At 35.0% G+C, this 27,240-nt stretch overlaps 1 protein-coding gene across 3 annotated transcripts in view; it reads right to left on the bottom strand.

Annotated features, from left to right (window-relative positions):
- Nucleotides 1–25,967, bottom strand: part of LOC107721821 (neural cell adhesion molecule 2-like) — a 407,305-nt gene extending 381,338 nt beyond the window's left edge. For all 3 annotated transcript variants that reach the window (XM_016529987.1, XM_016529989.1, XM_016529988.1), the window contains exon 1: nucleotides 25,856–25,967. In XM_016529987.1, the coding sequence (XP_016385473.1) occupies nucleotides 25,856–25,907 (52 nt within the window). In that variant the 5' untranslated portion in view covers nucleotides 25,908–25,967. The remainder of the gene's footprint in view (nucleotides 1–25,855) is intronic.
- Between the last annotated feature and the right edge of the window lie 1,273 nt (nucleotides 25,968–27,240).

The raw sequence follows: 27,240 nt of genomic DNA, 5'->3' as shown, positions 1-27,240 counted from the left end.
CCAGAACTCATGCTTATCACATCGGTCACATCACATCGCGCGGCGCGACAAAATAGGCTACAATAGAAGTCTATTGTATTTTGCCGCGCCGTTTGTAGAATAGAACCCATTGTAATCAGTGATGTGGATGCAGTAAACTGATGCCTCGAGTCTGTTGAATGGTGATTTAACGCTACGTTGTCACCTAGTTGGAGAGACTCAATGCTCAGTAAATAAACAACAATATGATAAGCTCATTGTGAGAGTAAAAGACGAGGGTCTTTTACTCTCAAAATGAGCTTATCATATTAGTTTGCTACAGGATCGCCAAATCCAGGTGTGAAAAACTTGTTGGATCTTTCCCAAAAAGACTCATGGCTGTATTAGATCAAATGGGTGCTTCTACTAAATACTGAGCATTTTTCAGTTTTTCTTTTTTAATAAATCTGCAAAGATGTCAACAATTCTGTGTTTGTCTGTCAATATGGGGTGCTGTGTGTACATTAATGAGGAAAAAAAATTAACTTAAATGATTTTAGCAAATGGCTGCAATATAACAAAGAGTGAAAAATTTAAGGGGGTCTGAATACTTTCCGTACCCACTGTATATATATCAAATTAAGTTTATAAAAATAATTTTATATACCTAAAAAGACATGTTATATACAAGTAAAGAGTGTACTTTCATATTTCAAACAAAAAAAACAACAACTAAAATGTCAAAATAAGGAAAAACTGTCATCCAGTGTAATGGTCCGGACTTTGATTTTACCATTGCATCTTTAAATAAACATATAAAATCCTCCTGAGACCCAGCTATGGAGTTTTTGTCCCTGTAGTGGACATTATATTTGAGTGAATTTCTCTGGGACCCCACGTCACAGTTTTAAGTCTGGATGTACTGTACAGAGCACATGCAGGGCTTTTCAGAGATACCAAATATTTGGAGGTTTCTCCATGACCACTCCCTCTGCTTGGTCTTTAAATATGGCTGACATTAATTTAGTGATACAACTGTACATCATTATGGATATATGATAATATTTTGTAATTATCAATTAAATCTGATTAATTTTCAAATTGTTTGTCATAAATTAACATCTCAGGAAAATGTTATGGGGTTTCAAACCAAAATATGACTTCCTGTTATGAAACAGGATATTGATTTCATACATGTCCACTGTAGAGGACACCAGGACTGCATGTTCACTGGATTACCAGAAAATACACAACACAGAGTTTGTGAAAACAATAAAAAATATTAATTAGTATTATTTATTCATTTTAGATGTTTACATTTGGAAAAGCTGTGCTTCCTGCATAAACCTGCCCCTGTTGGTTTGGCAGTAGCTTGCTTACCCTACACAGTTACCTTGTTTCAATTCTTAATTCAACTTATACTGTATATTTATATTGTTATATTTGTGTTATTTAAGTTATTTATAATAAGTAGAGGACACCAGGACTAAAAGCATGTTTATTATGCATTTTGGGAGATACAACAAATGAATAGGAAAATAAATTATATATACATTTTCTTATGAAATATTAGATATTATTATGAAAATACGGCCAATTATTACTCCCATTATTACACTTATTTTTTTCAACATGCTGTCCCAACAGCACATTAATATGCACATTAGGTACAGTGTATAGATCATTGTGTTTAATGGGAAAACCAGTTTATGGACATTTTACACACACATATTGCACAAAGTAAAATGGTATATCAAATCATTTTGTTATATCTTTTAACATAGTTAAGAATCATCCTTATACAAAGTTTGTTATAAAAAAATCCTGAAACCTAAAAATTTATTGGTGATTTAAAAAAAAAATCCCATTGTTTTGCCTTTTCGTGTCTGTTCATGTCATTTTATTTTTTTTAGAAAAACTGAGTCCTGGTGTCCTCTACAGAGGACATAGCATAACATATGAATAAAATATAATTGTTCACATTTTTTTTTTGCTTATGCTCTAAACAATGTAATGCCATGAAAAAAATACTAAAGTCACAAAGCTTTTTTTTTTTTTTTTCTGGTTCTCAGGAGGATATACCAAGTTAAAAATACATTGGTTGTCTTGGCATTTTTAAGTAAGTGTTGGCTGTGTTACATTAAAAAGACTATGTCTTGTTGTTGTTGTTTTTTTTCTTTTTAAGTTGTGAAATAACCAGGGGACTTTTGTCCCGAAAATGCAGTTTGTCAGAGGTCATTCAGTGTAACAGGAACAAGAAGCTATTCTGAAAGCATATAAAACCTGATGACCATGTGGTGCTGCAGAAAAGTGAATTTATTGCTCTTTAATATTTGATAATTCCACCTTTTCATGGTGTCGTATCCGAAGTTACAAAAACAAATGTCATTCAGTGAAATGCCAAAAAACACTTTTTTTGTTAGATTTTTTGAAAAATAAGTAGATGTTGTAAATAATTGTGATTAACTTTACTGGTCAAGATCACTGTTTGATACAGGGGGCCAGCTGATTGCCTATAATATAAGCAGAAGTAGAAATTTTGTCATTCAGGGTAATGCTTTTGTCATGTGGTGTAATGCAAATTCTCTGTTACACCACAGTGTCATCCATTACACTGAATGACAGTATCAGTGTATAAATAACAATTTTAGCATCTTATTTATAATACAGATAAATGGGGAATGTTTAACATTGACAAATGTGTGCTTAACTTAATAAATATTAATATTTGAATGCATTTTTGTATTGATTAATTTGTGTTATTGATTCATTTTAAATGCCCACGAACATATAGAGCTGCTAGGCACTGTAAAAAGCTAAAAAAAAAAACTAATAAAGTAAGTGCGGACCAATTAGTTTGGGTGGCACTCTTAAAGCCTGTTCACACTAAGAACAATAACTATAAAGATAATAAAAGTAACTATGTTAGCCTCCACAACAATGAACGATAGTACTGTTCGGTCTAAGAATGCACTACAGGTATACCATGTGCCACTTTAAATGCTCAAGCTTTTTTAAAGAGCAATGGATTCTGAATGGCTGTCAATGCTTTTATCATTTATCTGTTAAAAAAATTGCTCTGTGATTTCAACAATATCGTTTTTCTGTGCAGTTATCATTTCTTTTATATCATCTTATTTTATATTCTTATATATTCAGTTATATTTTTATATTTAGAATGATTTTTTGAACTATATTTTTATCATTATAGTTATCATACTTGGTGTGAACGTACCTTTTGCAAGGAGAAGAGAAAGGTATTGAGGATTGCAATTGTCAGAATAATAGCTTGCCAATATTTCTGAACATAGAGTCCCCTTCACTACAGTATGCCACAAGTTCAAGAAAGGTCACTAAGGGGATTCTCCACCCCAAATACTCATTATGATAATGTCATTTATGTTGGCAAACATAAGTATTATGTTTAGAATATAATAGAAAGTATTAATAAATATGGCTGTAAGCAGCACTTTTTGGGGCACAGCAAGTCAGAAACAAAGTGACAAGCTAAGCAAGCATGGCATGGGAGCATCAGTAAAATGCTTATTATATTTCATCTGCTTCTGCAGTCATTTACTCAGAAATATTAAAACTACTTTAATGACACAGACTAATACTAAAACATTTCGGTTATGGCAACAATGGTAATATTATCTCATCGGCAAAACGTCATTCAGAGTAACAAACCATGGTCATTCAGCGTAACAGATATATTTATGTAAAAATTAAACAATATACTTATTCTGAACTGTACTTATTAAAATACAAAAACCTACAAAAACGTAAATATAAAAAAAGTATAAATATTTAAAAATTAAAGTTAATTGGTATTTAAGGGGTTCACTGTGACGCTTAAATATAGTCTTTGATAATGTCATCAAATGATTCATGTTATAAATATGAAAATGCATGATAGTCATTATTTTTTGTTCGGAAAAAATTAAAGTTAAACAGGACACATTCTAATGTATGGGGGAAAAACAACATTTAAAGCTGTATTACACTTTTATTTTTGGGGGGCTTGAAACACCCTTTTCGTCTTTGACCCATATATATGTCTGTGAGTATGTATGTACCTTTATGCATAGTCAAGTCAAGCATGCAAGCACTTTCACTCTCTCTGACCCTCAGCAGTGGAATGACCTTTACCTAACGTGCTGAGACCATTACCTTCAAAAAACAGCTGAAGACACACCATCTCCACATGCACAACTAATCAACATCAATGCACTTTCTGTAACAAGTCCTATTAAAAATTATACCTTTCTTTCTCAATTATAGTTTTTCGCCCACTGACGCCTTTATATTTAGACACTTTTCCTCATATCTGCTCTGCTGAGGACCTGAAGGCCAGGCCATCTCCCCATAGTCGTTATTACACATCACTGCAGCTTCAAAGCAGTGAAGAAAGGACCAAACACACTGGATCTGCAGTCCTCCGGGAGCCACAGCCCTGCAACTCTCGACTGTCTTTGCTTTCATTATGTGCTCTTTGGCTCTCTCCTCTGCTTTGGTGGCTGCTTGCATCACTTAGAGAGGGCGAAGAGAGCCATGCTCACCTTTGAAACTGTAAACGGCTGGATTAGGATAGCATGGATATGTCCGGGAATGTGCCTGCAGAGATTAGTCTGAAACCAGGGGACTCGATGTGGTTAAGAGGCGGGTCAGCTAGGACTGAAACTGAGTATTTTATTGCTTTGCACACAGTTCATAAACATAAGCTCATCTTTTACCTCATTATAAAACTATCAAGCATGCTACAAGAAAACTGAAGATGCAATCATATGCGTTTTTATTACAAACAGATTAAAATTGTGTCATGCATCAGGTAACATCAAGGACATCTTGTATATATAATAATTTATAGAGAATATAACTGTTTTAGAATGAGGTATATGATAAGATAAGCTTATATTTATGAACCATGGGAATAGCAGTGACACTAGAGTTTCATCTTATGGATCCAGAGAAATCTCTGCAGACACATCCATGAATACAGCCATTTAAAATCTGAAAAACATGCATGGGTGATTAAATATGATGTATTTCAATATTTTGCTAATTACAGTTTAAAATATCACACAACATTATCATGCATCATTTAATCTCTTTTCTACATGAATATGAAATAGCAAAAATAGACTATACACTATCGATCAAGTAATCTAATGATTATTTCAACAAATAATTGACCAGAATGTTTAAAAATTCGCCGTAAAATTAATCTTAATTAGGCTTAAATAGCACTGTGACTGATCCAATAGACATCACAGGGTTCGACATTAACGCCTATCCACTAGTCCAGGACAAAGGGGCAAGTGAAAAATAATTTTACTTACCCGACCAGAATATAAAGTCATCCTCCTAAAATGTAAATTACAAAAAATAACTAGGGGGAGCACAAAACCCTAGTGAGACTGGTTCTGATTTTATTAGATTATGTGTAAACGGCGACTGATAATAGATAATGTATTGACAGTAAAAAGGTTGTGCTAGTTAAGACTCGTGGAGAAATCGTGGAGAAACTCATAGTACAAACATGCTGCAGTGAAAATTCATGATGTTCAGTTTTTTATTTATTTATAACATATAAGCAACACGACACAACCAAGAGTGCTGTTTTCCCGAATATCAGCATGATTGCAAAAGTGACATTAAATAAGCAAGACAGTTCAATAAACAAGCAGTTAAAATTAAGTGATTAACCCTTTGACGCATACGATCACACCAGTGTGATCACTCTAAGCTGCTCCCTGGAACGTACGATCACACTGGTGTGCGATCATGTGAACATTCAGTGCATCACATGATCAAGTGCTAAATTCAAATATGTTTTCGCACTTTTCCTGCCACTGAGCCAGAGACGGACACACTCAGCGCTTGTCAGTGTTCACCTTCAGTGTTTTCAACCACATAATGCTTATTTTAGGTTTCAGACATCTAAATACACATAGGCTAAGTACTAGCAAAACAATACATTTATAGTTTGTAAAATACTCACCGATGTCTGGAAGCGACGATAATAATCCATTCAATTATAATTTAAAGACACATTTTCTTGATATCATATATATCATATACACATTGTGTAGGTAACTATAAAGTTTAGTCTACTCTTTTTCCAGTTCACTGGAAACTTACTTTAAAGTCCCCATTTTGTTTTTTTAGTATGAATATGTAAGTCTTCAGGTTATCTATAAGCTAGTGTGCTCCAAAACAATGACAAATTCACATTTAGAAGATATAAGCATTCAAAAATTACAGTCTCTCACTTCTGCCAATATGGATCAACGATTTTGATGACATCACCCTGCACTTCAGCTTCTCGTCAAACATTCTGTCCAATCAAATGCTCTCTAGAATCCAAAGCGTCTTGCACCCTACACTATAAATAGACTCTGAAACTGCGGCTGAAATAGGTCACTTGTTCACAGAGTTAGTATTTTCTGTATGCTGAGTGGCGCGTAGTGCATTATATGGGGAATAAGGAATGATTCAGACAGTGTAAATATGCTTTCCATTGGGTCAAAAGAAGTCTGGTTTCGCGTTGTGTTACACAAACTGCCGCAGACCACAAAATGTATCAGACCCAATTGAATTCTACACAGAATGCTATATTTTATAGCATTTTTATTTTATAGCAATTTGTATCAGATTCGGAGGAGAAACAGGTAAACAGCACTGACGAGTGGAGGAGATAACACCGGTGCCCTGCACCAACATAAATATTAATTTAGACACAATATAGATTGCCAAAAATGGATTGCCAAAAAAAGATCACAGCAGAATAGTTGCACATCTCTGAGCAACCCACAGTGGTGTTTTATTACTGAATGATTCAACATTGTTTAACAAATCTGGTGAGTCAGTGATCCAATGACCCATTCATAAAGACAGTCATTTCCTTCATTTTTGAATGAATCAGCCATTTGAATAAATCAGTAAAATGAATGACTCAATGATTCACTTATTAAAACAGTCTACTGGTGGTTTAGTTTCATATGTAAAAGTATCATCGCATTTTTTATCAACATTTCATATTTGTATATTCAAAAGAAAAAAAAAACACATATCTCATTTTAAAACAATCTTATAACATTATTTATGCAGCAATTTTGCAATGTAAATGCATTGATGCCACCTCTGAGATTCATTAAATAGTAAGTGCCACTATAAAAATGTCACTTCATTATTACCATACTTTTAATAATGTTAGGGAAAAATTGCCCTTTATAAAAGCAAAAAGGAAATCAATTTAAGGAAATACGAGTACGAGTACAGGAGGCCAGTATCGGGCCCGATACCGATACCAGTATCGGTATCGGTGCATCCCTAAAGGAAATCAATTTAAGGAAGCAAATATCACAAATATGCTTAAGTAAGAAAGAGCTGACAGAGCACTGATGGGAATATTGCTTCAGAATAAACTGTAGACAAGTCATGAATGACAGATTTACTTGTCTAAATTACAAGCACATGTTGAGGCTTAATGTCTAGACCTGCACCATGACACCGATTCAATGCATAATGATTTCATAATTTGATTGAAAGTGAAATGACATCAAATGCATGGGAGGAATCCAGTGTTCCATGCGAGAGCATGAAACTACAGATTCATCTCACAAGTTCTACAACATAAGCCTCGCATTTGACTTATTTTAGCCAATGCTTTCAGCTTGTCTGAAATGCACAAATCCTATTTTTTTTACCATAATGTGCTGATTATTTCATGTCTTTGATGAAAAAAAAAAGTAAAACTGATTTGAACAATTACTTAGTTAATTTTATCATGCTTTCACATGCTATTAAGAGTGACTGGAGGATGATGGGAAATTTAGTAAAGTAATCAGTGGTGGTTGATGCCAAGACAGTTTACCGATGTGCTCCACAGACAATGGATGGAGGCGGTGTGTGTGTGTGATGTTTCACCAGTGGCTGTGATAAATGAAGCCATCGACTGCCCGAGCAGACCGTTTCCCCGCGGTATCACAGCTCAGTCACAAACAAACACCATTCCCTCATCCCACTGCGTCTGATAACAAACACAAACATCATTAACTGAGTTTAAAGAAACATGCCACATACGCTTCCGAGCGGCATAAACGTACAGCAGGGCTGAAAAGCACAAATCATTTACCACTGAATTCAGTGAATGTTTCATCATAATTTGAAAAGGGTAAAATACGTATGAAAGTCAAAGCCCAAAAAAAAAAAAGGTAATTTGAACAATAAAACATAAAAAGGACAACAGTACTTAAAATTGAAGGGAAAATTATGACATATTTAAAAGAAAAATTGTTGTATTTTAATGGAATATTAGACAATAAATGGGTGCATGTATGTACATTTAAATGTACATTTATTTAAAATAAATATTCAATTTTTTATTTAATTATTATTGTTTCAATCACTCCATGTTGAGTGCTTCAGTCCTCTACAGAAACCTGCTTAATATTATTAAATAATAGAATGATGTATGAGGATAATGGAATAGCATGGAATAAAAAGAGAAAGAAAACGAAACAACACAAATAAGATTCAATTCTCATTGAAAACAATAAGATTAGCAAGAGAGCAAAATACTTAAAGGGATAGTTTACCCCAAAATGAAAATTTGCTTTTAATTTATTAACCCTCAGGACATCCAAGATGTAGGTGACTTTTTTTCTTCAGTAGACCAGTAAAGAAGCTAAAACCGTGGTCCTCGGTGATTCGTGAAATGCAAGTCAATGGCTACTGGCACACTGAGAGCCAAAAAAAAATAATATACAGGCAATACAAGAATAAAATCCGTGGCTCCCGACAATATATTGAGGTCTTATGAAGCAAAAAGATTGTGCAAGAAAATGTGAACATTATTTACAGCATTATTACCTGTAATCAAGAGCCCCAGGCAAACGGTCCCGAGTGTTCAGTTCACGAACGAATAAAATATAATCTCACATTTGTCTCAACTCTGCAATCAAATGTCAGAATTCTCAATATGAACTCAAACATTTTTCATCCAATTCTTCAAGATCAAATGATCCGTGCTGCTCATTTTATACTGACTCATTTGTTTCTATTATTATTTCTTATTAGCAATTTTTGAGAAACATTTGAATCAAAGTTGACACCTGAAAGAAACAGCTGAGAAACCATGCTTTTCACCAGTTTAACTGGGTAGGTTGGCCTTACTTGTGCAATAATGATTTGCTGGTTAAAAACTATTATGGCAACACCAGCATCCAAAACACAACATATGCTGGTCTCTTCAGCAGGGAAATCTTTTGAGCTATGAAAGAGCAACTTCTGAGCAATACAACATCCTTCTGGGATGAGAGGCAGACAGAGAAAGAGAGACAGATGGAGAGAGACATCCACATCCATAAGGAATGAGTGTGAACATATTGGACGGCATTAGTTAGTCCACAAGCACTGAGAGTTTGTGTTTGAAGCTTCGTCTCAGTCGAGTGTCTTGTGAGATCGTCTTGTTTTGACGTGATGTCTCTGTCTTATGTGTCCCTTCATTCTTATGAAAGGCTACTCTACACAGAACAACAACACATCCATGCAGTTAAACACAAGCAATCAAGTGAAGTCGAAACTCCTAGAGGCAAATTTCTGTTGATTTCAGAGTAAAAAGAGACAAACAGTTTGCGAGTACACAAACCTTCACCTTCTGGTGATCACTTAGTAGCCAAATGATCTTGAGACATATGCTTCCTTTAAGTTTCCTCTAGGGAGAGTGGTTTAAGAACACAGAACACAAAGCACTGTAAGAAACTTTGCTTAGCGCACCTTTATCTTTGTGTCTCTGGAACGTCTGTGTCAGTGCGCATTCTTATTGTTATCAGAGGAGCTAACTTTCACCCGAGTATATGGATATTATTGTTTTTTCTCAACATTAACATAATAACAATATAAACACAATAAACATAGGCCGACTCGAAAGTATGTACATTCTGTACTGCAATTGGCACGGTCTACTTGATGTTTTTTCCCATTTGCTTTGCTTGAGCTTGAATGCTTTTGTTCTTATATATTTTACACACGTTTTCAACTAAAAGAAAACCTTGAGATATAACGTAACTTTGTTGTAGAACATTGTTGTGTATAATGCCTAATCATAAGTTCAGAATTGTTCAGAAATGATTAACTTGAACAGAAACTTGATTATTAAAAAAATAGCATCTTTCTTGTTAAACATCATTTAAATAAACAAATATTCAAATATTATTTTTTTTATTAGCCCAATTATTCGAATACACTATTTTTGAAAAATGCTCATCCCTAGCGTTTACATGTTCGCGTATCTGACATGGATGATTACTGTATGCATAGCTTCATTTAAAAATAGACACTTCAATCTTTCTATAGATAATTCTCATGTCTATGTGTCAAGTATTCGCTGAGTTTTAGTTCATTTTTGTGGCACATTTCAGAAAGAAGTTCAAGGAGACAGAGATGGCAGAAAGCACACCCTGTTTATTTTCTTTATTTTACAAAAGCACAATATTTAGTTGATACTGCGAGTGTATACCAATAAAAGTAGACCTTTTACAGTTTTGAATGGTGTATTACTCTTATCTGTACGATCAAAAATGACAGAACATTTTAAGTTCTTCTTGCTATTATTAGGAAAAAATGCAAGTGATCATTCAAGTTGCTGTTTTGATACTTAGCCTAATTTTACAGTCAATATTAAATTACTCAGAGAACTGTGTTTCACTTTGTAGTGTATTTTTTTTTAGGTTTGATAACCTGAAAAGTAAAGTAAACTTGAAAGTAAAGTAATTAGTAATCTGATTACTTTTTAAATGCAGTAATCAGTAATGCAATCAAATTGCAATATTGCAATACTTAAGCAAAAATGCTAAAATTAGTAATTAGTCATTTGCAGTGGATTACTTTTTTGAGTAACTTACCCAACACTGTTTGTATGTTTGTTCTATATATTCAATTGTGTTATTGTTTGTAATTTGTTTCTGTTTTTGTTGTTGTTTTGTTTTGTTCTTATTTACTGGCTGTTCACTTATCTTTAATGATGTTTGAACTTTATATTTGTTAGGCAAGTAGTTTTTGCTGTGGTGTCGAATTTGAATTTTAGAATTGTAAAATTTCATTGGTATCTAAAATTTTGGTGTCATATAAACTAATCTATTAGAATAAAAGGTAAAATGGGTTAAAAACAATGATAACAGCAACTATTTAATTCAATTTAATCAATCTATCTATCTATCTATCTATCTATCTATCTATCTATTTATTTATTTATTTATTTATTTATATATATATTTTTAATTATTATTATTTTTTGGCAGGGCAAGTAAAAATGACCAGGCCAGTAGAAAAAATCCTTAGTGTTGAGCCCTGCAAGGTCAAAATTAAATAAGAAGAAAAACAAGAAGAATGTATGGATTACAAACAATATGACCAGTAACATGCAATAAATAAATAAATAATCAAATTTTTTATTATTTTTTTAAAAATGTTTTAATTAGGCATGAAATCAAAATGGATTTTTTTTTTAATAGCTCAATTGGACTGAAAAGCCTTCATTTAAACATCTCAATCAATCCAAATGAAATTGCTATCCATTTAAAAGTGGTGATATAGATATGGCAAATCTGTTAAAAATAAAATATTAGCCATGTAAACCTTTGAATCTGACTACTTTCTCAATCAGTTTCAACGATGAATATTTCTGAATAAAAAAAAACACACAAGAAAAACATTTGCTGGCATATTTTGTAAGATATGTCAACAACTAAAAAAAAAATGCAATTTACAGCAATTTGTGTCACGAATCAAAAAAAAAAAAAAAAACCTTATCTTAATCTTATAATGCAACACCGGCTCAAGCATAATTTGATGTTTGTTGAAGCCAAAAGCAGATTATTTAATACATTGAAATGCCATAAAGAAGAGCTGCTATCTCACACTCAAGACAAACTGCAAATATCTTTACTCAGCTAGACATGTCAGCAACACTAAACAAAGGCAAAGAATGATGACAAGAAATGTCCTAATAATTAAATAATTATAAGACCTAATATTTATGCAAGTATCTGCAGAATCAGGAAGTGATGAAGGAACAAACACAAACAACATGGCATCATGACTTCAAAATAAAACCACTACCGAAGTTCATATTTCATGAATGCACAGTATATTTACTGTCAATATAAAATTGCAAAACAACAGAAGAACAATTTCAACATTCCAAGTGAAACCTCAAATCCCCAAGTGTTGACTTCCTTTTAAAAAAATCTGTTTGCAATGAGTAAGGTAATGCAAGATTTTGGTCATTCTGCCCCTCCTCAAAAGTAGAGGAGATAAAAGAGTTTATTTTTAATGCATGTCTGTAATGCTGTTTCTAACAAATGGGATATTGTATGTTGTGTGTGGCATTCATCTGGCGTTTCTAATATAATCCATTCTCGTGTGGCCACCTATGGAGCTCTAGCAGCATGATTAATTTCAGCAGTAATCAATGATTATTCTACAAAGGCCTCATTACTGTCGACCTACTGCAGTTATTGTTGTTATTATTGAGTCATACTATTTATCTCCACAATGAAACAGAATAAAGATCCTTCTTTTGACTAATGAAACATTTTACGAAAAATAGGCAATTTCAGATAAAAGAACAAAAAAAGGTTTGGGGCATTTTAAACAAATAGCTTTGCAGGACAATAAGAACATTTAGTAAATAACTTTTACAGTTTTCACAGCGCCTGGCCTATAGAGAGAGAGAGAGAGAGAGAGAGCAAGAGAAAGACAACACGCACGCACACACACACATTCATAATTCTCTCTATTCCTTAAATAATCATTAGCGTAATGCATCTAGACATTTTACTTTCAATTTTTTTTTTTTATAATTTGACATGTTTTTTAGTGCTTATTCTTATTCTTATTTATTTTTAATAGCTTAATCTTAAAAAAAATATGATTGATCTTATTATTTCAGATTTATATTACTCTTATTGCATGAAGAGTCAAACTGGGCCATCCAGAACAGATTTTCAACCTGACTGGAGTCACAGCATGTTCCTGAATGCACAGTTTATTTGTGCCTTGAAACTCCGACTGATCTTATGATTTTGACTTTTGATCGCAGACTAAGTTAGCTTGTACTTATCTTGAGACACTGTTGAGATCTCTTCAGACTTGTGAGATTACTGAAGTCTTTTTCTCAAGAGAAAAGCTGAAGACTTAAGCAATGCTCCCCATATGCACTCCAAATAATCGAACCGCTGTCTAGGAGAAACGAGCGAGATTTTAAAGCGATCTCATTAGTGATTGTTCTTTCCTATGGGGAGTGACCGAGACGCACCATGAGTGTGGATGTGAGAAAGTCTTCACAGAGACTGACATTCTGTGTCTTTCTGAAAGCTCGCCTGGACACCCACTCACAGCTGCCTCTGAAGCATCTCCTACTCGTCTGCAGATATTGTGTTTCCTCCTGCTTTCTGTGCTGTAGCAGCATAAGCCACGAGAGGAGGAGGATATGGAAACCGAAGCCTTGATGAGTCACCGTGATGGTGCATATGAAACGAAGGAGCAGGAATAGATAGCAACGATTCACAGCAAAGACCTCCATTGAGATGAAACGTTCGTTTTTTTTATTTATTTTTTTTATATAGGAATTACATTTAAATTCTGCTTTCATCCACAATCACACAGATTCTATAAACTCATTCTAAGTTTTGGTATTAAACATTAACACGATGCAAATCGCTCTGGATAAATGTCTGCCAAATTTGCTGAAAATGTCCTCACCCTCAGGCTATCCGATAGATGTAGATGAGTTTGTTTTTTGGCTTTTCGCTTCACAAGATGTTAATTGATTGACTGGATTCGTAATGGATGGACATGTGAATTATTGTGATGTTTCAATGTGATATTATGAGAATTTGTATGTTTTTTTACAAAAAATGTGATTCTACAAAATGTACATTTACTTACATTTGCACAAACACTGAAATGTACAATACTTACATATTTACAGCATCTAAACATACAATACTGATGTATTGACGACACCTAAAATGTAAATTACTTGCATATGAACAACTTTACAGACTTGCAAATGAATCCTTATGAATATTGAAATTGCGGCATTAACATTTTATTGTATTGTATTCAGTTGCCATATCAATGGCATTATGTTTTCAATTGCATTATTAAATAAAGTTTACTCATTTACTTAATATCAAATTATAATATTTAAAGGGGTCATATGATGCGATTTCAAGTTTTCCTTTCTCTTTGGAGTGTTACAAGCTGTTCGTGAATAGATAATAAGATCCCTAAAGTTGCACAGACTAAAGTCTCAAACCCAAAGAGATATTCTTTATAAAAGTTAAGACTCGTCCACACCCTCCTAAAATGCCTCGTTTAAACACGCCCCCACATCGTCCACCCCCTCCTAAAATGCCTCGTTTAAACACGCCCCCACATGTCTACGTCACTGTGTGTGAAGATTTGCATTATGCCGCCAAAATGTTTACGCAAAGAAAGAAGGCGTAACTTTTATTCTTGCTGTAGTATTGTTGCCGCCGCCATGCCGTGGAGTTCCATTTTACGGAGGACTGTTTCCTGGAAGAGTAGCCTACATGCCTGCTGTTCTGACTCAAAAGTATGTTTTCATATTTAAAGAATTTGCCACTGATGATTCAAACGTGAGTTTTGAGCAGTGTAGAGTAGCACTTGTTGTTTGTCGTTTCTCCGATCACAAATGCAGACATGGTTTTATGTTTACGCGGCACCAACACAACAGCAGTTCCAACTTTGCAAGGACAGTCTGGCGCTTCTGACTCACAGCCTGTAAGTACGTTTTTCATATTTAAAGAATTTGCCACTGACGATTAAAACGTGAGTTTTGGGCAGTGTAGAGTAGCACTTGTTGTTTGTCGTTTCTCCGATCACAAATGCAGACATGGTTTTATGTTTACGCGGCACAATGCAACACAACACGTAAAAAGACAGTATATGTCATTATAATCAGTAATTATGTCCCCACTGAATGCAACAAATGCCTCGTTTGTAATGGGTTTTACTGTTTTTGTCTCGTCGCACCGGGCCACGGCATCACAATATGGTAAGGGGCGTAACATTTCCGTCACACGCTTGAGGTATTCGGCCAATCACAACGCACTGGATAGCTGACCAATCAGCGTACACCTGACTTTTCAGAACGATGAGGATAGAGGAGAAACAATAATGTACAGTATGTGGAAATTAATGTGTATTTTGAACCTTAAACCACATAAACACATTTCACTACACAAAATAATGTTCCTTTTTAGCAACGTCATATGACCCCTTTAATTCTGTTCTATATTATTTCTGCTGCCAACTCATTTAGAAGAATACATAATGTTAAACAAGACTACACTTTAAATCCTTAAAATAAATACAATTTCTGCAATCATTTAACCATTACTTAAGTAGCCTAATATTTACGTTGTGTGCTGTGGGACACAAAAGAACATGCTGTGACTGACAATAGAACCATAAAATAGAATACACCAAAAAAACGAAAACATCATTACAAAAGGAATCAATTTTATTTGTGCGCTGTAATCCAAATCTTCATAATCCATACGACTCTGAGAGGAACAGACCCGAACTCAAGCCTTTATTCAGTGATCTTCATCTCCATCCTTAGCAGCGACCGTAAGCAGCAATACCCGCGCTGACACATTCGTAACAAATTCAAAAATTGCTGCTTCAAAAAGCTTTACAACATTCAAACGTTATGTACTAATACCTATGTACTATCTACCAGGTGCATCTCAATAAATTAGAATGTCGTGGAAAAATGTACAGTTAATGAACATACTTTCCAGAAGGCCAACAATTCACCAAAAATGTTTTTTTTATTGTCTTATGAAGTATTCTAATTTGTTGGTGGGTTTTTGTTAAATGTGAGCCAAAATCATCACAATTAAAAGAACCAAAGACTTAAACTACTTCAGTCTGTGTGCATTGAATTTATTTAATACACGAGTTTCACAATTTGAGTTGAATTACTGAAATAAATGAACTTTTCCACGACATTCTAATTTATTGAGATGCACCTGTATAAACAATGAGACCAGGCTGGATGTCTTTATCAGCTGTTTGGACTCTCATTCTGACGGCACCCATTCACTGCAGAGGATCCATTGGTGAGCAAGTGATGTAATGCATGCAACATTTCTCCAAATCTGTTCCCATGAAGAAACAAACTCATCTACATCTTGGATGGCCTGAGGGAGAGTGAATTTTCATCAAATTTTCATTTTTGTTTGAACTTTTCATTTAACAGTTTATGCAAAAATGCACATTTTGTCAGCACTTACAGAAAAGGCGAAAAACCACCCACGATACAAATCGCGAACCCATACCCCCACCTCCCCTGCCCAATGCATATAGAATACGGCTTATTGAAAATAACAACCCGTAAAACTCACCTATTGGCTTCCCACATTAAATAATCAGCAATGATAAAAAACTTGGACAAATAACACCAAATGCCGTTTGAATGCTAGTATACCAGTCATTTACAACTTCCTCACCCGGGTGTTGAAAATGTTGAAAAGTGAGACATGAACAGAACACACTATCTGTGTTTAAACTAAACTCATCTGCGCGTGTTTAAGCCTTGTCAGTTGAAACATTCAAGCAAAGAATAAGCGCTTGAGAACTCCCATGCGCTGTTTGAAGATGTTTGTGTGTGTGTGTGTGTGTGTGTGTGTGTGTGTGCGCGCACTCATACGGAGAGCCTTATCAGACAGTGCATGCCACGCACATATTGATTTCTCTTTCAAGACTTGTGTTTGAACTGACAAACTAACACAAAAAAAAATAATTTAAACATGCCCATCTTTGTGAGTATCTTTGCAAACATCATTGGTCATATCTTAAGTGAACTTAAACAGTCGAGAAAGACATCTTTGCATTGTATCTTTGCTCTATTGTGTTTATTTATGCTGTTGCATTTAGTTTAATTATTTGTTATTATTTTCTTTATTTTTATTTGACCACAGTCCTTTTTTCCCTGAACATAGCACATACCGAACCGTGACCCTAAAACCGTGAACCGAACCATGAGCAATCTGAACGGTTACACCTCTACAAGACAGCAATTCACAAGTCTTGGCTGAGCAGTAGCTCATTATCATTTAAATAGACAAGCCCCGAAACAGGTCGTTGTGCACAGAGCTGCTTTTGACAAGGCAAGGGTGTTGTTTTACACGACCACTGAGGAAATTTAACCAAAGCATGTTACAGACATATCATGAAGACCCTAAAGAATCATATTAACTTGTGAAAAATGGGCATCTGGTGTCCCCTTTAAAACATGTTGTAACAGAAAACATTGTTATAATTTTTTTTTTTTTTTGGTTGAGGACAACAAATCAGTACATATCGGTCAATGCAACAAATCAATTGATGGCAATTTGTTTTCTCTCCTCACATCCAACTTGAACACAGTTTGAGCTTGTTAAACAAGTTAAAGCATGTCAACATACTTTTTGCTTTAAATTTGCTTGGTGTTTATAATATATGTTGAATTGTATTTACAGGTATTTTACATTATTTATTAAAGTAGCTAATATTTCTGATTGTATTTCTGATCGGTGATGAATTGCTTATACTCCTCTATTGTAATTCACTTTGGATAAAGGTATCTGCTAAGTGCATAGGTGTAAATGTAATAATAAAATGCAACTTATACACTAACATTATGAAGGATTTCTTCTTAGATTTTTAGGGGAAAAATCCCTTTAACTGGAAATACTGGAAGTTGCTTTGGATACAAATGTCTACTAAACGACAACATCATTCAAACTCTATTGAATAGAATACAACCAAACTAAAAAAAAAAAAAAACTACCTATGCTTTTTAACAGACATGCTGGGTAGGTTGTTAACATCTGAACTGTTCTCAGGATTACCTGTATTTTATGAGCAGAATTTATGCAAATCTGCCCTGATTCTGTGGCCCATGGGAATCAAAGCATATTAATATATGAATGCAGCATCTACATCATTGAAATTACAACTTTATGCAGCTCTGAGGCCTGCTGAATGCGACCACACTTTAAAATGATTTTTTCATGCATATTTCCCCTGTGAGGGAGGGGCTTGATATAGTTCTGTTTTCAAAGGTTTATATCTATACGTCCTTCCTTCCACTCATTAATCAAACGATGCTTTGACTTTTACAGCATGGAAGTAAAATTTTGTAAAAAATGTTAGTGGTTAAAATATACACAGGCTTTTTGCACTTGACAGGTTTATCCATAAATGTATCAGTGTTTTTATTTTTTTATTTTAGTCAAGCATCACTCTAAGTTTAAATAAAACAAAAACATTTGGAATATGTTTTTACAAGAAAATACTATTTAAGTCTTTCCATTTCAAAGTTTAATTCAATGTGTTGTCATTTCTTTGTCATTATTTGTGAAACTAGCAATCTCTGTGTGAATATTGTCATTTAAAGTAAATCCTACACTATGTTTTATTCACTGTATTGCTATTGCTCATACTAGGATTAAACCCCTACTACCTTAAAGGAAAATTTACGGAAAATTTACGAAGCCTCGGGACATCCAAGATGTAGATGAGTTTGTTTTTTCACCAGATTTGGAGAAATTCAGCATTATGTCACTTTCTTACCAATGGATCCTCTACAGTGAATGGGTGCCGTCAGAATGAAACAGTCCAAACAGTTGATAAAACAAGTAGCCTAATCCACAAGACTCCAGTACATCAATTAACTTCTTTCAGTCCATCCATTAGGCTAGCTGCCTGTTTGTAAGAAACAAATCCACCATGAAGACAGTATAACTTTAAAACATTACTTCTGGCTCAAATATGAGTCTACTCTATGATCCATAGTAATGCTTCCTCTAGTGAAAATGTCCATCCATGTTGTCCTCTCACATCAAAATCCACCCACGTATTTATTTAGAACTGTTATGGACCATTTTGGCTTGTAAATGGTGCTTGATCTGTGCATATTTCTCTCCTGATTCAGACCAGGGCCCGTATGTATAAAACTTCTCAGAAATGCTCTTAAGAATAGTCTTAAGCTTTGACTTAAGTGTCAAAAAATTCTTAGTAAAAAGTAGGACTTGTCTAAGAGTAGGAGACTTTTATAAAGACGCTAAAAGCAACTTTCAGTAAAGTTTAAGACTGATTCTTATGTGTTGACTGAGGTGACGCTTAAGTGTTGTAAACTAAGGACTACAATGATGTCAACACAAAATGGCTGCCCTCGACCTCTGAATCAGCCAATAGTGAGCCTGCTCACGTGAAGTCACAGCAGCACAACACCAATGTTGCCAATTTAGTGATTTTGTCACTAGATTTAGTGACTTCCGCATCCCTTTAGAGACTTTTTTCAAAAACCTAGCAACAAAATCAATTTCTTGGACAAACGTTATCTACATTCCGAGACTCTCCCATGACGTCATAAAGGCGAGTTCATTGATCTATATAAATATAAATATAGATCAGTGAACTCGCCTTTATCAGGTCATCTAGCAACATTAAGTGAACAGTTTTAGCTACTTTCAATTGAAAGCAGTTGGCAACACTGGTCAGTGTTTTTTTGTCCTTTGTATTTTAACGGTTTAAGTGAAACGTGGGGTCATTAAAAAAAAAAAATCAAAACATCACTTTTGGCCACTGTTGTGTTTGGTGGGGTTAGTGCCACAATATTTAAGACCCTGCTTACTGTTGTCACGGGTGTCTGCTGTGCAGGAGCGAAGATTGCTGCATTTTTCCAATTTTCCAGCCAAAAAAAAATGTATTACTACTTTAATTTCTGCTGTTAGAGCATTGACTTGTTGAGTGGAAGAGGTTATTAATTTTTTTACTTTATCAGTTACAAAAAAAAAACTTGCTAGAAAGTGTTTGTCGTCTCCTCTTTGCTGCCATCTTATTACTCCTAACTAGGTTAGGAGACCTCTCCAGCTCTCTTAAATAATGTAGGAGCTGATACCTCTTTTAACACTTAGGAACCTTTATAAATCACTCTTATTCTTAAGTCTAGGAATAAGAGTAAAATTACGTCATTCTTAGAATTTTAACACACTTAAGACTAAACTTTTACTTTGAGCGGCTTTATACATACGGCCCCAGATTACTTTTTCACTGGAGAAAGCAATATTATGCGTACGACTGACTTGTATTTTAGCCACAAGCAATGGTTTGTGATATTTTTGGCCTTTGGCTTCTCAAGACATTAATTGATGGACTGGAGTCATGTGGATTACTTGTGAATTATTGAACCAAACTTGTCTACATCATCACCAGAGAGCGACTAAACTTTTTTTTTTTTGGGTGAACAATTCCTATAAACCTCTTTTGACCTGTTTGCATAGCAACTTCCTGGCATCAATCTAAACAAATGTAAAAATCTGGCCCCGTAGTCACAAAACATCTTAAGGCTAAAAGTAGCTCCTATAACTTTAGGAGAAACTCTTAAAAATAATGGGCGTGTCAGTCCTAATATTAGGACACAAAAATTTTTGCTAAAAAAAACAAAAACAAAAAAGAGTATTTCACAAAGCATTTTAATGCTAAAATCAGCTCCTAAATCTGTTGAAAGTTAGGAGTAGTCAAAGTAGTCAAGACCAAATCACAAACAGTCTTAAAATGGCTGTTGCCGGCAATCTGCTTCTGTCACGAATCCTGTCCATGGACTTCCGTTCAATCACCACCAGAGGTCACCCTTCCATTACATTGACTCTCACACTACACAAACTGTTGCATGTCATCCCGGACTACATATCGTTCCGGCCAAGGAGGCCGCCTATGAACTCTCTGCTCGTCCTGTTAGTATTGCCTTGCCTGTTTTCTCGGTTTCTGATCTTCGCCTGTTTTCCTGGATTTACCCCTTTAGTCTTGCCCCTTTTGATTCTGTTCGCCGTTCGTTGACCTTCGCTAGGCCTAGGATTATTCTTGTGTCTTGCCCGCCATATACCCGTTTGCCATTTGTTCGACCCTGCCTGTGTTTCTGACCTCTCTGCTGAATAAAGCTTGCATATGGATCCGCACGTCTCACGTCTTGTCAGCCCCGTAACAGATTCACAATAATTTCCATTTGAATAGAATTATGTCCTTCTTTTCAGGTACAAGTTGGGCAAGAAGTAAACCATAATGAGCAGCTTAAGCGAAGCTTGCCACAAAGCACTAGCAAAAGTAATGACTATGAATGTGTCAGGGAAAAAAAAACAATAGCAAAGATATATTTTAATTATTTATTAATAAACTAGTGTTTTCTGAGTCATTGTCAGCTGCAAAGATGAAGATGACACACAGTTGCTGACTCACAGTTCAGTGGCGCACCTTTAGAGAGAAATGCACATTTCATACGGATTATATCACAGAGTATTTGTTTTTAATTTGAATTGGTTCATTTAAAAGTAGACATTTCATGCTTTCCATAGATATATTTCTCATGTCTGTGAAGGAAGTAGCCTATATGAGTTTTGGTTCATTTTTGTGACGTGCTTCAGTTCACAGAGACAGAGACTACAGAAAGTGTGTCCTGTTTGTTTTCTTTATTTTAAAAAAGCACAACGTTTTGTTAATATTGTGAGTGCACACAAATAAAAGTAGACCTTTTACAGTTTCGAATGATGTATTACTCTTATCTGTAAGAGCACAAATGACGACAGATTTTATGTTGTTTCCACAGTTATCAGGAAACTGCAAGTGAAAAATGTGCCTAATATATGATATCCGCCTAATAGCGCACATTTATCTAGGTTAATGTTAGAGTGAGCCATGTAAAGTTGCTACAAATTACATATTTTAATTTTCAAATAATAAGCCTTATTTGAGGTCAAGGAATGATTTACCTCATTCTACAATATTTCTATGATTAAATGACTGACAGAGACCCATCCCCTATCAGCCAATCACTGGTTAGTAAGCTTAATGACATCATCCACAGCAACGAGGTCAACCCCGCCCTTTCTCTTAGATTAAGATTTCCCCCAATTCCTTGGTAAAAGTTGGTCTCAGCAGCTTCGTGAATAGGTTTTAAGAGGAAACTCTTAGCTAAGAACTTTTACTGCTATTTGGGAAATCTCGTAGTGCTAAGATCATATGTTCTGTGAATACGGCCCTGGTTTATTATGCAAATACATTTTTAAGTACACTGTACTTTCTATTTTTACTGAAAATTTCTTAATCCTCTGAACTGTTTTGCTGCTGCAGTGTGGCTATTTCCCCCGGCGCAGAGGTAAATAAAGGCTACTCTATAGTCTTCTTGCATACTAAGAGCATGCATGCATCTGCATGCGTACGCATTTGTACAAGCATGACCATTACTCTAGCTGTCTTTTTTTCCGTCCCCAGCGTGCACGTATCTCTGTGGAGATGCACTTCAGTCATATACTATCTACATGGCAAGCCACATAAATCTTTTAATACTCCCACCACTGAGATTCTTCACCACAACTCAGAGAAATCTCTTAATTATGGCACTTAACATAGCACACGATAGCTGCAGCCATGCCCGCAGAGCGCATAATTCACTGCGCCGAGAGCCCAGACCTCAAAAACACTAAGCGTGAAGACGGAATGAAGACAGAATGTTTTTATATCCGTGATGCTGTGTAAGGACTCACAAGGAAAAGCCCTTAAGAAAACCGTCTCTGTACCACAAAAGGACAAAATAAAATCAATGACAATTTCAAGAGCTTCTCAAGCATTAGCATTCAACCTGAAGAGTATGAATATGGGAATTTTTAAACACTAACAGAATATCAAGCTCACTATCTTATAATGACTTATCTGAATTTGAACATCGGTAAGAGCTGTTGTATCAAAATGCACAGTTAAAATTCAGAATAGCTCAACCCAGGCTGCTCAAATTCACTTTTTGACGAGGATGAAAATCTCGACATGAAGTGTTTTTGTGCCCTGTTTTCCTTCAGTCTTTCCTGAGGACACAATCCTTCAGTGCATGACTGCAGACTTCAATACTCAGTAATTATTCATACACACAGATGCACAAAATTTAAATAAAGTAAGTATTTTTTGTCAGATTCACACACTTGATTGAAAATGTCAGATTCTGACAACATTACACTTTTTTTTTCTCCTATAATTATAGATGTCCGTGCTAACACGGAACGTTCTCTCAACGTTATGAACAAACATTCCAGAAAGGTAATAGAGCATTCATTTAGAGTTACCTGGTCTTTAATAATGTTCAAAACATTAGCACAGACATTATTTATTCATTGTTCATGGAACATTGTATTTCTGAAACAATTTAATTGGATGTTTGGACTTTTTTAAATGTTATTACTTGTTTCAGAATGTTCAGAAAATATTCAAAAGTAACATTCCCATAAAATTTGCAAAATGATCAAATGCAACATTCCTTTAATATTTGCATAACCAAGAAAAATGTTTTTATAACATTTGAAAAACTGGATGTTTAGAATGTTCAGAGAATATTCAGAAATAATGTTCTCGTAACTTAATGGGAACATTAGCAAAACAATTTTAGAACATGTTTTTTTTTTTTTGTTAGCTGGGGTGCCGCTGTTTTCTGTTTTGTCATAACATATTTCATAGTCATTTGCAATAACACAAACCAGGAAAATAATTTAAAATGATCTAAATGTTATTGTTAAAAGAATCCAACTTAATTAAAAGCTGACACCAGGCAAATTCAAGATGTACAACATGTAAATGGACATTATATGCACTAATGCTGATCATTCTCAGCCCCAGAAGTGCCAAATGAGTTCTGAGGCCTTCAAGTATTATCATGAACAATGAAGAGCATCACAAATGTCTAAGGAAGGTTAAAAATCACTGATCGAAGACCTTACTAGGTGCATATCATGGAGAAATGCCATGTACTAAGCCACTGACTGTCTAGGCAGCTGACATCTGTTTTGGACACAGCCAATGTATGTAATGGAATTAATTGACTACTTAAATCAACCTAGTATTTGACATGGATATGATCACTGAAACAGCTGGTCAACCATTAAAATCCATAAAGCCAATCCAAACAAATCATAATGCCCTGCACTGCATTTTGGAATTGATCAGGATGATTTTGACTGCATGGTAAGAAGGCCAATAATCAGGGTGGAAAATTAGCACTCACCACCAGCCAAATGAAGCAATTTTTTTTTTTTTTTTTTACAATCTACCATCCACTCTGATGAGTAACATCGTGTCAGATGTCAAGTATTATCATGAACAATGAAGAGCATCACAAATGTCTAAGGAAGGTTAAAAATCACTGATCGAAGACCTTACTAGGTGCATATCATGGAGAAATGCCATGTACTAAGCCACTGACTGTCTAGGCAGCTGACATCTGTTTTGGACACAGCCAATGTATGTAATGGAATTAATTGACTACTTAAATCAACCTAGTATTTGACATGGATATGATCACTGAAACAGCTGGTCAACCATTAAAATCCATAAATCCATTTAAATGTGTAGGTATTTCTGAATGGTTGCAGGTGAGCTGAACACAATCCAATAGTATAAAATGTTCAGCACTGCTATACCTTACAAAAAGCAATTCGCTTTTAGAGCCTAGACAACAGTGTTTTAATTCCATAGACATAGCAAGTTATATTATGAAATAAAAACAAGATCAATGGCTGGTAAAACACTTCATTCACTATGATTGGTCGGCAAACAGTTAATTTCTCACCCTGCCTAATAACTAGAACTATATAGAGTAAGACAGACAGTAGCCTAACCCTATGACTATTTTAAAGAAAACCTCAAGGTTTTTTTTTCTTTTTTTCTCATAGATTTCCCAATTGTAAGATCTGGATGGTGGGAAACAGAGAGCTGTTTACAATTGAAGAGCAAAAGGACTGAGGACACTGTGACTGTGCAGCGCTCTACCTCCACCTGTCGTCCTGCCACAGACACTGGATTCATCTCACGCGACGCGACCAATCTAGAACGCGAGCGTTATAATGCACGAAGCTGTTCTACAACGCTTGAAATCAAGAAGTAAGCGAATTATTTTTATAAGCGGGACGTTTCCGATCACAGCTTCGTTCGTTATAACGGGAGCGTTCTAGTTTCCATCGCGTCGCGCAGCTCGCTCTCACGCGTTGAAACTCTCAAACACAGTATTTATTATGTGCATTAATTGTCCGCAGACCAACAAACAGCTTTTGAAATAAATCAGTCGCGTTGTAACGCGATGTGTCACCTCTAAACGCGCGTGCCAGGATTTAATAAGCGTTCTTCGGACTTTACGACCGTTATTAAAACATTACAGCGCACGTTCTTATTAATAAATCCATCAAGTTATAAGACACAGATAAAAACTGAAAACAAGCTGGACGAACAAACACAAATCAATCAAATTAAGAAGAAAACGATAATTGCGCGTGACAAATAATTTAATGCGGGAACTAAATAACGGTGCGAAAAGTGTTGAGGGGACGCAGATGTAGCCTACTGATACCTCACAAAACTGTGACGAACGAATTATTTTCTATTAGAGTACAATGATCGCTGTGTTAAGCAAATAAATCCTATTTCATAACATCTGGTCAGGTAAACGCTGCTTGTCGATGACATTGATGCTCTCAGAATATGAACGTTTAACTGCAGAATCCGTGGTAGGCTACCACACGCATCATGTGTCAATCATAAATTATCCTACATAACGCGAAGGGATCAACAGTAAACATCTTGACACGCTTGTATTCTTCTCACAGGCTCTTCTCGCTGAAATAGCAGCACAACTGTTGTCTTTCATCCAATGTCCATCCATATAACACCCAAAACCACCCGATTTTCCCTCAATCTCGACCGAGGACATACGACTGGAGCTGCCCAACTTGTGCCCGCTGTTTAACCGCCGACTTAAATGTTTAAATGTTCATCTTTTTACCTTGACAGCTGCAGAGCAGCAATCCAAGCAGACAGGTGAATTTGAAGATCATTTTCAGCAGGTGAAAGTGACGGACAGCCGCCTGTGTCGCGAGTTGAAACCTCAGTGAGCCGAATGAAAGTAGCGAATCCAGCTGGCGCTCTCCCTCTCTTTCCTCCTGTGTGTGTGTGTGTGTATGTGTGTGTTTGCGGCTGGATCTCAAATGCAAATCTCACTGCAACCCGTCTTCACTCCTCAAAATACTATTTTGCAAAAAAAAAGACCACTGAGATCTCTCTGTAGCTCTCGTTTATTAGCTAATTAATTCATTAATTAATTTACAACATGATGGCAGTACTACAAATTATACATTGATAAAGTTTCTACAGTGAATATATAGGCCTATATATATAGACACAGTGTTGGGAAGGTTACTTTGGAAATTTAATCGCTATATACCTATTTAAAATGTAAGTAGAGAACTATTTCAATTGCTTTATTAAAGTAATGTAACTGATTACATTACTTTTTGATTACTTTTCAAAATTGCTAATGCTTTCAACTGTTAGTCATTTTCAAACATTTAAACTAGGCAGGGTTAACCTTACAGTAGTGCTCAACACCACAACCCCAATTCCAGGAAAGTTGGGAAGTTTAGTCAAATGCAATAAAATCAAGAATCTGTGATTTGTTAATTCTCTCTATTTCAATTGCTTTATTAAAGTAATGTAACTGATTACATTACTTTTTGATTACTTTTCAAAATTGCTAATGCTTTCAACTGTTAGTCATTTTCAAACATTTAAACTAGGCAGGGTTAACCTTACAGTAGTGCTCAACACCACAACCCCAATTCCAGGAAAGTAGGGAAGTTTAGTCAAATGCAATAAAATCAAGAATCTGTGATTTGTTAATTCTCTTTAACCTTTATTTAATTTAGAAAGATTTACAAAGTTTTCACTGACCAACTTAAATGTGTTTTGTACATATAAATACATTTTGATTTTGATGGCTGCAACACACTCAAAATAAAAATAAAATTAAGTTGGCCAGTGAAAACATTAGATTTTTTTTCTTTGTACTTTAGTCACTTAAATAAAGGTTAAAGAGAATGAATAAATAACACATTCTTGATTTTATGGCATTTCACAAAACGCCCCAACTTTTCTGGAATTGGGGTTGTAATTACTGTCAGACCTTCAAAATCCTTCATCACTTGAATTAAGGTTATAATAATTTAACTTTAAAGCACAGCCACCACAAATCAGACTTACTGAGATCATTCTGAGGTTATTTAAAATGTAAAATCATAAGAAATAGTTTAATAGCTATGATACTGTTTTTTTTAAATCAAATCTTTGCATAGCTATGACAGGAAACACTGGAATCTTAAAAAAAAAAAAAAA

This window comes from Sinocyclocheilus rhinocerous, unplaced genomic scaffold, assembly GCF_001515625.1.
Source record: "Sinocyclocheilus rhinocerous isolate Xijiao unplaced genomic scaffold, SAMN03320098_v1.1 scaffold1265, whole genome shotgun sequence".
NCBI classification, from domain to species: Eukaryota; Metazoa; Chordata; class Actinopteri; order Cypriniformes; family Cyprinidae; genus Sinocyclocheilus; species Sinocyclocheilus rhinocerous.
The sequence above is the reverse complement of the archived record's forward strand: the minus strand, read 5'-3'. Positions and strand labels throughout refer to the sequence as shown.